Source organism: Eimeria acervulina, genomic scaffold, assembly GCF_000499425.1.
Source record: "Eimeria acervulina Houghton genomic scaffold, Eah_scaff371, whole genome shotgun sequence".
In the NCBI taxonomy this organism is placed as follows: domain Eukaryota; phylum Apicomplexa; class Conoidasida; order Eucoccidiorida; family Eimeriidae; genus Eimeria; species Eimeria acervulina.
In genome coordinates this window covers 12,599-22,598 of record NW_013549852.1, presented here as the reverse complement: position 1 = coordinate 22,598, position 10,000 = coordinate 12,599, and the positions used below count along the sequence as shown (strand labels likewise).

The following is a 10,000-nucleotide window of genomic DNA, read 5'->3' as shown; positions in this document are numbered from 1 at the left end:
AGGCATGGAGGAGAGCGAGGGAAGCACAGAAGCAGCAGCAACTGCTGATGGAGATAGCGGCTCTGCTGCAGCTAGCAGCAGCGAGTCAGCAGCAGCAGCAGCAACCGAAGCAGCAGCAGCTTCACCAACAGCAGCACCAGCAGCAGCTGCAGCAGACAAAGACGATACAAGCAACTCGCAACCTCCTTCTACTGATACTGCTGCCTCCCCACGATCCCTCAGCTCACCGCCGCCGCAGCAGCAGCAGCAGCCACAGCAGCAGCAGCAGCAGCAGCAGCAGCAGCAGCAGCAAAAGGACGAGGCGCTGCTGCGTTTTGCGAAGTCTCGCTACCGAGTCTCCTTCTTAAACTTCTACGGGGATTTGCTGCAGAAAGATCAGCAGCTCGTAAGCGCACCAACAGCAGCAGCACCTGCTGCCGCTGCTGCTGCTGTTGCTGCAAGCGCTGCTGCTGCAACTGCTGTTTTGGCAGTGCTGCACCGGTTGTTGCTGCTGCGCTTGCTGTTGTTGCTGCTGCGCTTGCTGCTGCTGCTTCCCTTGTTGCTGCTGCTGGTTCTGTTGCTGCTGTATTGGTCGTATGCTGCTGCTGTTGGTGTTTTGAAGTGCTGCTGCTGCTGCTTTGCTGCTGGTGCTCTCCTCTCCTTTGCTGCTTCCGCTGCTGATCCTTCCTCTTTGCTGCTTCTGCTGCTGCTGCTGCTGCTGCTGCTGCTGCAGAGTGGGCGAGCGTTGTCTCAGCCTTGGCCAGCGTTTACTGCTTGTCTTTGTTTAGAAGAGCTGAAGCGTTTGTCTTTGTTTTCTTCAAGCAAAACACCGCGCAATATACACGGCATGCTGCTGCCGCTGCTTTAAGCGGGGCTTTGCTGCTGCTCCTAAACCCTAAACCCTAAACCCTAAACCTTCTTTTCTGTTTTGAATCCCTGCTATAGACGACGCCGAACGGCGCCAGCAACTGCAGCAGCAGCAGCAGCAGCAGCAGGAGCTGCTGCTGCTGCTACTGCGAGCTGTCTCTGCTGTTTTGTCTTTTTTATAAATGCTTCTGCTGCTTGGGGTGTACATGCAGCTTACCCTCAGTTCGTCTGAGGGTTTAGGGTTTTGCTGTAAAGGGAAAGGCTGAGGGTTTAGGGTTTAGTACCGCCCTGCAGCTAGCTAGCGATACCTAGCTGCAGCTAGCTACAGCTAGCTACAGCTAGCAGCAGCTAGAGATACCTAGATACGGCTAGTTGCAGCTAGCTACGAATAGCTACAGCTAACTACAGCTAGCTACAGCTAGCTACGCCTATCCACTGCTATCTACAGGTAGCTACAGATAGCCGCAGCTAGCTGCGGCTATCCAACTAGCTGCAGCTAGCTGCAGCTAGTTGCAGCTAGCTGCAGCTAGGCCTTAGAGACATAGGGGTTTGGGGTGTACGTACAGCCTGTACAAAGACAAATGCATGAGGGGTTCTTAGAGCAGCCCCACAACCTTATCGGCTGTATAAACCCTAAACCCTAAACCCTAACCTCCTCTTCAACGCCACAACGCCAAACCCTAAACCCTAATCCCTCATCTCTAACCCTAAACCCTCAAGGCTACCTAGTGTTGCTGAAAGCTTAACCAGTGAGGGTTTAGGGTTAGGGTTTAGGGTTTAGGGTCTTGGGCTTAGGGTGAGGGTTTAGGGTTTAGGAGTTAAACCCTAAACCCTCTACAACTAAGGAGGCCATTGCTGCAGCCAACAACTGATAACGCCCGTAGCACAGGTTAAAGATAGAAACCCTAAACCCTAATTCTAAACCCTAAACCCTAAACCCTAACCTTAAACCTAAACCCTACTAGCCTTGAACCCTAGTCTTAATACTAAACCCTAAACCCTAGCTTCAAACCCTAGCCCTATGTCTTTATCTCTAAACCCTTAACCCTAGCCCTAAACCCTAGCCTTCAGTCATTAACCCTAAACCCTAAACCCTACTTGCGGGGGTCTCTAAACCCTAGACGACTGCCGCGCGCTTATAAACCCTAAACCCTAAACCATTGCTCTTATCTTATCCCTAAACCCCAGCCCCATAAGCCCCACAATCATTTTATTTCGAAGTTATAACCACCCCTAAACTCAAACCCTAAACCCTAAACCCTAAACCTTATACTCCAAACACTATCTATAAACCCCAACCCTAACCCATAACCCTAGTCCGTAACCTTAAGCCCTAAACCCTAAACCCTAAACCCTCTAAAGTCTCCCCAGAGCGTGAGCCGTAAACGCTAACTGTAAACCCTAAACCCTAAACCCTAAACCCTAAACCCTAAACCCTAAACCCTAGCTCGACCCAGCCAAATATCGTTCTAGCTTTGCCTTCTTTATTCTGTTCTACAATAATATCATTCGTAAATAACTAAATAATTATATTTTCAGAAATATAATTAATTTATTTACTCGTGTACCTGCAGCAGCAAACCATACAAATACCCAGGGGCTTCGTCTGCCCCCCTCTGTCTGCAGCAGCAGCAGCTGCTGCTGCTGCGGGGAATTTGTGCTGCAGCAAATGTAAGTTTCTAGCAGCAGCAATTCAGGAAGCTCTCCTTTATCTGCTTCACCTGTTGCTGCTGCTGCTGCTGCTGCGCTGTACACATACACCGCAAGAGGCAGCCAGCGAAAGGCTCGATGTACCGACAGCAGCAGCTGCTGCAGCAGCAGCAGCGGTGAGAAGAGGAGCAGGAACGGCAGAAACAGCAGCAGCAGCAGCAGCAGCAGCAGATGCTGTAGCTGCTAAGGCAGCACAAGGGATGACCGTAGCACTGGAGCCACCATGACTGCAGCAGCAGCAGCAGCAGCAGCAACAACAATACCTCAGCCAGCAGCAGCAGCAGCAGCCGCAGCACCTCAACCAGTAGGAGGAGCAGCAGCAGCACTAACTCAACCACCACCACCACCACCACCACCACAACCAGCGTCTCGACAACCAGCAGCAGCAGCAGCAGCAGCAGCAGCAACCACAGCAGCAGCTGCAGCAGCAACAACAACAGCAGCAGCAGCAGCAGCAGCAACAGCAGCAGCAGCGCAGCAGCTTCATTATAATCTGAATTCGTGTACCTCATGCAGCATCCAAGAGATCGCCGCCTTAGAAATGAGGGCCCCCCTCTGGCACATGCCTTCATGAGGGGCCCCCACGGTGCTCCTTCGCTGCAGCAGCAGCAGCAGCAGCAGCAGCAGCAGCAAACCCCAGTTGACTGGCATACAGCGCAGCAGCATCAGCAGCAGCAGCAGACCCCAGTTGACTGGCACACACCGCAGCAGCAGCAGCAACAGCAGAGACTGCAGCAGCAAAATGCTGCGCCCCCGCAACAGACGCTGCCACAGAACTGGGTGCAGCAGCAGCAGCTGCAGGAGCAGCAGCAGCAGCAGTACCAACAACAACAGCAGCAGCAGCTCCTGCAGCTACGCCTACAGCAAAGACGAGAACACGAGCAGCAGCACTCTGCGTTTGCTGAGATGCAGATCGAGCAGCGACAGCTGCGGCAGCAGCATCAGCTGCAGCAGCGGCATCTGCAGCAGCACCAGCAGCAGCAGCAGCAGCCATTGTACCACCAGCATTCACAAACAATGCAGCACCAAACACCGCTGCAGCAGCAGTATCAGCAGCAGCAGCATCAGTGGGCACAGCAGCAGCAGCAGCAGCAGCAGCAGCGGTGGGCACAGCAGCAGCAGCAGCAGCAGCAGAAGTGGGCACAGCAGCAGCAGCAGCAGCAGTGGCTAGGGCATCGACCAGTGAGCACGCCTTCTCCCGGCCTGCAGCAGCGGCAGCAGCAGGAGCAGCGTGAGAGCCCCTTCGTTTGCTCTTGGTCCCCGCGTGAACCGGTGCAGCAGCACCAGCAGCAGCAGCAAGTGCAGCAGCAGCAGCAGCAGCGACTGCAGCAGCAGCACTATTCACATGAGGTATCCCCAGAGGCAGGAGAACTACCACCGGACTCAGATGCTTCTCAGCAGTGGCAGCAGCAGCAGCAGATGCTGCTGCTGCAACGGCAGCAGCAGGAAGGTCGCATCCTAGCTGGACGGGAAGCAGCAGCAGCAGCAGCAGCAGAAGCACAGAGGCAGCAAGAGCTGTCTGAGTTGAGTCCAGTCTCTTCTCTGTCTCCAATCAGCAGCGATGACGCAGCAGAGGACGAGCCCCTTGGCGTTGCAGCAGCAGCAGCAGCAGAAGCAGAAGAAGAGACAGCAGCAACAACAGAAGCAGCGGAATCAACTCCTGCTGCTGCCAGTTTTGTGGGGCCTGCAGCAGGAACAGGCGAAGCAGCAGCTGCAGCAGCAGCAACAACAGCAACAGCAGCCGCTGCTGCGGAAACTGCAGCTCATATGCGTAATGTACAGCAGCTGCAGCAGGAGCAGCAGGAACAGCAACAGCAGCAGCAACAGAAACAGCAACAATGCATGCCGCAGGCAGCAGCAGACGAAGCAGCCGATGCGCTGTCTTCTCCTTTGGAGGGGGATGCCCCCGTAGCAGCAGCAGCAGCAGCAGGAGAGCCTGCAGCAGCAGCAGAAGAGCCAGCATCAGCAGCAGCAACAGAGGCTACAGCAGCAGCAGCAGCAGACGAGGCCGAAGATGATTTGCCACTGAGCAAAGACGATGCAGCAGCAGCAGCAGCAGCAGCAGCAGCAGAAGCAGCAGGTGATGGAGAGGCAGCAGAAGAGGGAGTTGCAACTGAAGCAGCAGCAGCAGAAGCAGCAGAAGCAGCAGAAGCAGCAGCAGCAGCAGCAGCAGCAGCAGCAGTTGCTGCTTGCTGCCGCCGCTTGTGTGTGGGGCGAACCTGCACGCTGCAGCAGCTTCCAAGGAAGCAGCGAGAACAGCTGCGACAAACCCGTGTTGCTATCATAGGCGCTGGCCTTTCGGGAATGAGGTACCTGCTAGGGTTTAGGGTTTAGGGTTTAGGGTTTAGGGTCTAGGGTTTAGGGTTTAGGGTTTAGGGTTTGGTGTTTATGGTTAATGTTTTAGTGCATAGAAGAGCGGCGGCTGTAGGGATCGAAATATAAGGGGGCGTCTTTGCTTATAGCTGTTGCTGTGTGCTGCTGCTGCTGCTTGTTGCTGCTGCTGCTTGCTGCTGCTGCTGCTGCTGCTGCAGCGCGGCGCGTTTGCTGTCTTCATTTGGGGTGTATGTGGAGGTGTTTGAAGCCCGCGGAAGAATTGGCGGCCGCTGCTGCAGCGTGCAGGTTGGCGGCATAGAAGGGCTGGATCTCGTGAGACAGCAGCAGCAGCAGCAGCAGCAGCAGTAGCAGCAGCAACAGCAGCAGCAGGAATAATCAGCAGGTCACAGTGCAAGTGTCGTTCTGCTGCTGCTTTGGGGGCGTCAGTAGTTCCCGCAGCTGCCGCCCGTTATACGGAAGCAGCGGCAACAACAGCTGCTGCTGCTGCAGCAGGTACAGCAGCAGCAGCAGCAGCAGCAAGTGGAGGGTTTGTGCTGCTGCATGTGCTGCAGGGTGCGTCTTGGATACACGGCATTGAGGGCAATCCTCTCTACCGCATTTCGAAGGACTACGGACTCCTCGTATACGGAGACGACGACAGAGACGTAAGCAGCAGCAGCAGCAGCAGCAGCTGCAGCAGCAGGTGCTGCAGCAGGTGCTGCAGCAGCGGCAGCAGCAGGTGCTACAGCAGCAGTAGATGCTACAGCAGCAGAAGGTGCTGCGGCAGGGGGATTGTAATGGTAGTAGTAGTAGTAATGGTAGTTGCAGCAGCAGCATTGGTAGCAGCAGCAGCAGCAGCAGCAGCAATAATGGCAGGTGTGCTGCTGCTGCTGCTGCTCCTACTGTTGTTGTTGCTGCTCCTACTGCTGTCGTTGTTGCTGCTGCTGCCACTGATGCTCCTACTGCTGCTCCTACTACTACTACTGCTGCTGTTGCTGCTGCTGCTGCTGCTGCTGCTGCTGCTGCTGCTGCAGATGGAGATTGCAGTACCTCTCTATGGAGCCGATGGAACTCTGCTGGATTTAGGCATAGACAGCTGGTGTGAAGAGACACGAGCGCAGCAGCAGCAGGAAGTAGATGCCTTTATAAAATCTGCATGCAACAAGCTGTGCACACACCCCAAGTGCGCAGAGCTGCAGCAACAGCAGCAGCAGAGACTGCAGCAGCAAAACCGCGTCCTCCTACGCCTCCTGCAACGCCAGCAGCAACTGCAGCAGCAGATGCAGCAGCAGCGGCAGCAGCAGAAGCAGCAGCAGAAGCAGCAGCAAATGCACTCAGCCCAACGCGCTCATTCTTTGCCTTTAAAGCGGAGAGCCCTGAAGCGCCAGGCCCCCCAAACGCCGCAGCAGCAGCAGCAGCAGCAGCAAGCATTTAAACGCCTCCGAACAACGCCCAAGCAGCAGCAGCAGCAGCCGCAGCAGCAGCAGCAGCAAGTGTGCATGCATGCAACGCGTGAGGCCCTGAAGATTTCTGTTGGGGAATATCTTGCGGTGAAGAACGAAGCGGCTTTAAGTCAGATGGAAGAGCAAGACAAAGGTATGCTGCTGCTGCTGCTGCTGCTGTTGCTGCTGCTGCTGCTGCTTCTGCTGCTGCTGCTGCTGCTGCAGCTTGAGTTGTATGTAGGGTTTGATGTTTTTAAAGAGCCCTGGCCTTTATCGTTAGCAGCATCCAGCGCAGGCGTGCTCACCGTATTTGCTGCTGCTGCTGGTGCTGCTTATGCTGCTGCTGCTGCTTCTGCTGCTGCTGCTGCAGCTGCAGGGAGAGAGCATGAAGCTTTGCGTGGCGCTCGCCGTCGTTTATTAGACTGGCATATATCAAATACAGAGTACTCCACCGGGGCAGACGCAAACAGTCTCTGTCTAGCCACTTGGGATCAGGTGCTGCTGCTGCTGCTGTTGCTGCTGCTGTTGCTGTGGCTGCTGCTGCTGCTGCTGTTGCTGTTGCCGCTGCTAGTGATGGTGTTGTTGTTATTACTGTTGCTGCTGCTGCTTCTGTTCTCGTTTCGCTGACGTTGGCTGCTGCGGCTGCCGTGGACGTCCATCTCTATCGACTTTATGGTTTAGGGTTTAGGGTTTAGGGTTTAGGGTTTAGGGTTTGTGTTCAGGACGACGCTACGGGTTTGCCTGGGCGGCACGTCATGCTGCAGCGGGGTTATCGGTCTTTAGTGGAGTGTCTTGCTGCTCCTGCTGCAGTAGCAGCAGCAGCAGGTGCAGCAGCGCCTCCAGCAGCAGGGCCAGCAGCAGCAGCAGCGGGAACAGCAGCAGCAACTGCTCGTTTGCTGCTGCGGTCTCCAAAGATACACCTCAACAGCCCGGTGCAGCAAATTAGCATTGTAGAGAGTGGCGTAGTGCTGCAGCTGCTCGCAGGACCGAAGACAGAGGCCTTCGATTTCTGTCTTATTACTCTCCCTCTAGGTAGCCCTGCTGCTGCTGCTGCTGCTGCTGCTGCTCCTGCTCCTGCTCCTGCTGCTGGTCGTGGTGCTCCTGCTTTTCCTGCTGCTGCTAGTTGCTGCTGCTGCTGCTTTTGCTGCTGCTGGTTTTGCTGCTGCTGCTGTGGGTGGTCGTGGTGCTGCTGCTGCTGGTGCTGCTGCTATTTCTGTTGCTGCCTTTGCTGCTGCTGGTGCTACTCCTGCTGCTGCTTATGCTGCTGCTGCTGCTGGTTTTGCTGGTGGTTGTGGCGGTGGTGGTGCTGCTGCTGTATTTGCTGCTGTTGGCTCCGCTAGGGCTGTTGCAGGTGCTGCAGCTGTTCATGCTGCGGCTGCGGCTGGTGGTGTTGCTGCTGCTGCTGCTTCTGCTGCCGTTTTTTGCTGCGGATGAACAACCCCCGTGGTTTTTGCTGCCCTTGGGTTTGCTGCAGGGGTGCTGAAGGCCTCCTTAGAGGCTTCTGGCTCTGAAAGCAGCAGCACCAGCAGCAGCAGCAGCAGCAGCAGCACATGCGCGGGACCAGACACGGCACCAGTACAAACACCAGCACAAATAGCAGCAGCAGCAGCAGCAGAAGCAGAAGATGACAGTGCTGATGGGCAGGATGGATCTGGTTTACCAGCAGCAGCAGCTGCTGCTGCAGCAACAACAGCAGCAGCAGCAAGGATGCTGGGTATGGCGGAGGCCGCTATGAGCCGCAACGTATCTGTGGGGTTTGAGGCAACTGCAGCAGCAGCAGCAGCTGCTGCTGCTGCTGCAGCCAACGGCAGCTGCTACGGGAAGATGGCGCTGCACGGGTTGGAGCTGAATACAGCAGCAGCAGCATCGAGCGCAGCAGCTGCTGCCAATGCTGCAGCAGCAGCAATAGCGACGGTTGGTGCAGCGGAAGCAGCAGCAGCAGCAGCAGCAGCAGGAGATGCAGCAGCAGCACCACCACCTAACGATTACTTCGGGTGTCTCGACAGCTTCCATGAACTCCCCATCCCTTTGGCGTTGCCGGATAATATCTGCAACCTGATAAAGACAGGCGACTCTCCTCATGCGCTGCAGCAGCAGCAGCAGCAGCAGCAGCAAGCTGCGGTTGATGCTGCTGCTGCTGCTGACAAAGCCGCAGCAGCTGCTGCTCCCATACCAGCGGGAGCACCGGGGCGCAGCAGCAACACGCTGCTGCAGCAACTCGATGCAGCAGCAGCAGCCGCTGCTGCTGCTGCTGTGCGAGCTCAGGGGGTAAGTCCTGCTGCAGCAGCTAGGGCCTCTGCTGTAGCGGAAGCAGCAGCAGCAGCAGCAGCAGAGGCAGCAGTTGCCGCAGGAGGGTCGGATGCAATTGCTGCAGCTGCTGCATCCATAGAAAGACGAGCTGCTGCTGTTGCTGCAGCAGCAGCAAATGCTGCGCAAGAGCTGCTTCGCGCAAGGGGTGTGCCTCAGGACGACTCCGAAGCAGCAGCAGCAGCAGCAGCTGCTGCTGCTGCTGCTGCAATCCCACCTCCTGCTACAGCGGGAGGAGCAGCAGCAGCTGCATCAGCCATCGACGCAGGTGTTCGTGCTGCTGTTGCTGCTGCTTGTGGTACAGCAAGAGCAGCAGTTGAGGCAGCACAGGCTAGGGCTTGCTGCCGCGCTCCCAGCAGCAGCAGCAGCAGCAGCGACGGCGTTGTTGCCAGCGACTCTCTTACTGGGTCGTTGAGCGTGAGTGCGAGTGCATCAGCTGATGCTGCAGCAGCAGCAGCACCACCGCCAACAGCAGCAGCAGCAGCAGCAGCAGCAGCAGCAGCAACAGCAGCAGCAGGCAGCAAGGCAGGCCTTGTGCGCTTCACTCCTCCTTTACCAGACTGGAAGAAGCAAACAATACACGCCGTAGGGATGGGGGCGATTAATAAAATAGTTATTGTATTTGATAAGGTCTTCTGGCCTACAGAACCCGTGCTGCACCCTGCTTCTGCTGCTGCTGCTGCTGCTCATGCTGCTGCTGCTCCTGGTGATGCTGCTGCGGCTCCCGATGCTGCTGATGCTGCTGCTCCTGGTGTTGGTGCGGCGGCTCCTGATGCAGCTGGAGCTGCAGCTGCGGCTGAGGCTGGCCCAGCTGCTGCTGCTGCTGCTGCTGCTGCTGCGGAACAGCAGCAGCAACAACAGGTCGACGGGCATCAGCCGCCTGCTGCAGCGACAACGGAAGCAGCAGCAGAATTGAATGGCACTGGCACAGGAGAGGCGAGCGCTGCAGCTGCTGCTGCTGTTCCTGCTGCCGCTGCTGCAACAACTGCTGCTGCTTTTGGTTCTGGTGCTGCAGCGGAGGATAGTGCGTCTTCTGCTTCAGCGCTGGAAGCATCAGCAGGGCATGTGGCTGCTGAAGCAGCAGCAGCAGCAGCAGCAGCTGCAGCAGCAGCAGCAGCAGGCGAGCTAGATCCTTCAGGCCGCGTGCTGCGAATGGGATGTAGACAGAAAGGCTGGACATCAGCAGAGAAGGGGGCTTTCGCTCAAATTGTCTACCTACACCCCAAACCCGCAGTACTCATACTTGTAAGCCCCCCAACTAGCTAGCTAGCTAGCTAGCTAGCTGTCTTTGTGCGTAGCAAGCTAGCCAGCTATCTAGCTAGCTGTCTTTGTGCGTAGCTAGCTAGCTAGCTAGCTATCCGTTTGTGTCTGTATGTACCTGT

General features: G+C 56.5%; 2 protein-coding genes across 2 annotated transcripts in view; both read left to right on the top strand.

The window, feature by feature from the left end:
- EAH_00035360 (myosin heavy chain, putative) overlaps nucleotides 1-776 on the top strand; it is a gene marked incomplete at both ends in the record, with an annotated part of 6,736 nt that extends 5,960 nt beyond the window's left edge. The window contains 2 exons of the mRNA XM_013395743.1: nucleotides 1-385; nucleotides 768-776. The exon at nucleotides 1-385 is cut by the window's left edge and continues 208 nt beyond it. Coding sequence (XP_013251197.1) covers nucleotides 1-385; nucleotides 768-776 — 394 coding nt within the window. The remainder of the gene's footprint in view (nucleotides 386-767) is intronic.
- Nucleotides 777-2,779: 2,003 nt separating this feature from the next.
- EAH_00035350 (flavin-containing amine oxidase domain-containing protein, putative) overlaps nucleotides 2,780-10,000 on the top strand; it is a gene marked incomplete at both ends in the record, with an annotated part of 7,610 nt that continues 389 nt past the window's right edge. The window contains 8 exons of the mRNA XM_013395742.1: nucleotides 2,780-2,860; nucleotides 3,073-4,865; nucleotides 5,088-5,202; nucleotides 5,442-5,534; nucleotides 5,904-6,465; nucleotides 6,682-6,806; nucleotides 7,034-7,343; nucleotides 7,786-9,863. Coding sequence (XP_013251196.1) covers nucleotides 2,780-2,860; nucleotides 3,073-4,865; nucleotides 5,088-5,202; nucleotides 5,442-5,534; nucleotides 5,904-6,465; nucleotides 6,682-6,806; nucleotides 7,034-7,343; nucleotides 7,786-9,863 — 5,157 coding nt within the window. The remainder of the gene's footprint in view (nucleotides 2,861-3,072; nucleotides 4,866-5,087; nucleotides 5,203-5,441; nucleotides 5,535-5,903; nucleotides 6,466-6,681; nucleotides 6,807-7,033; nucleotides 7,344-7,785; nucleotides 9,864-10,000) is intronic.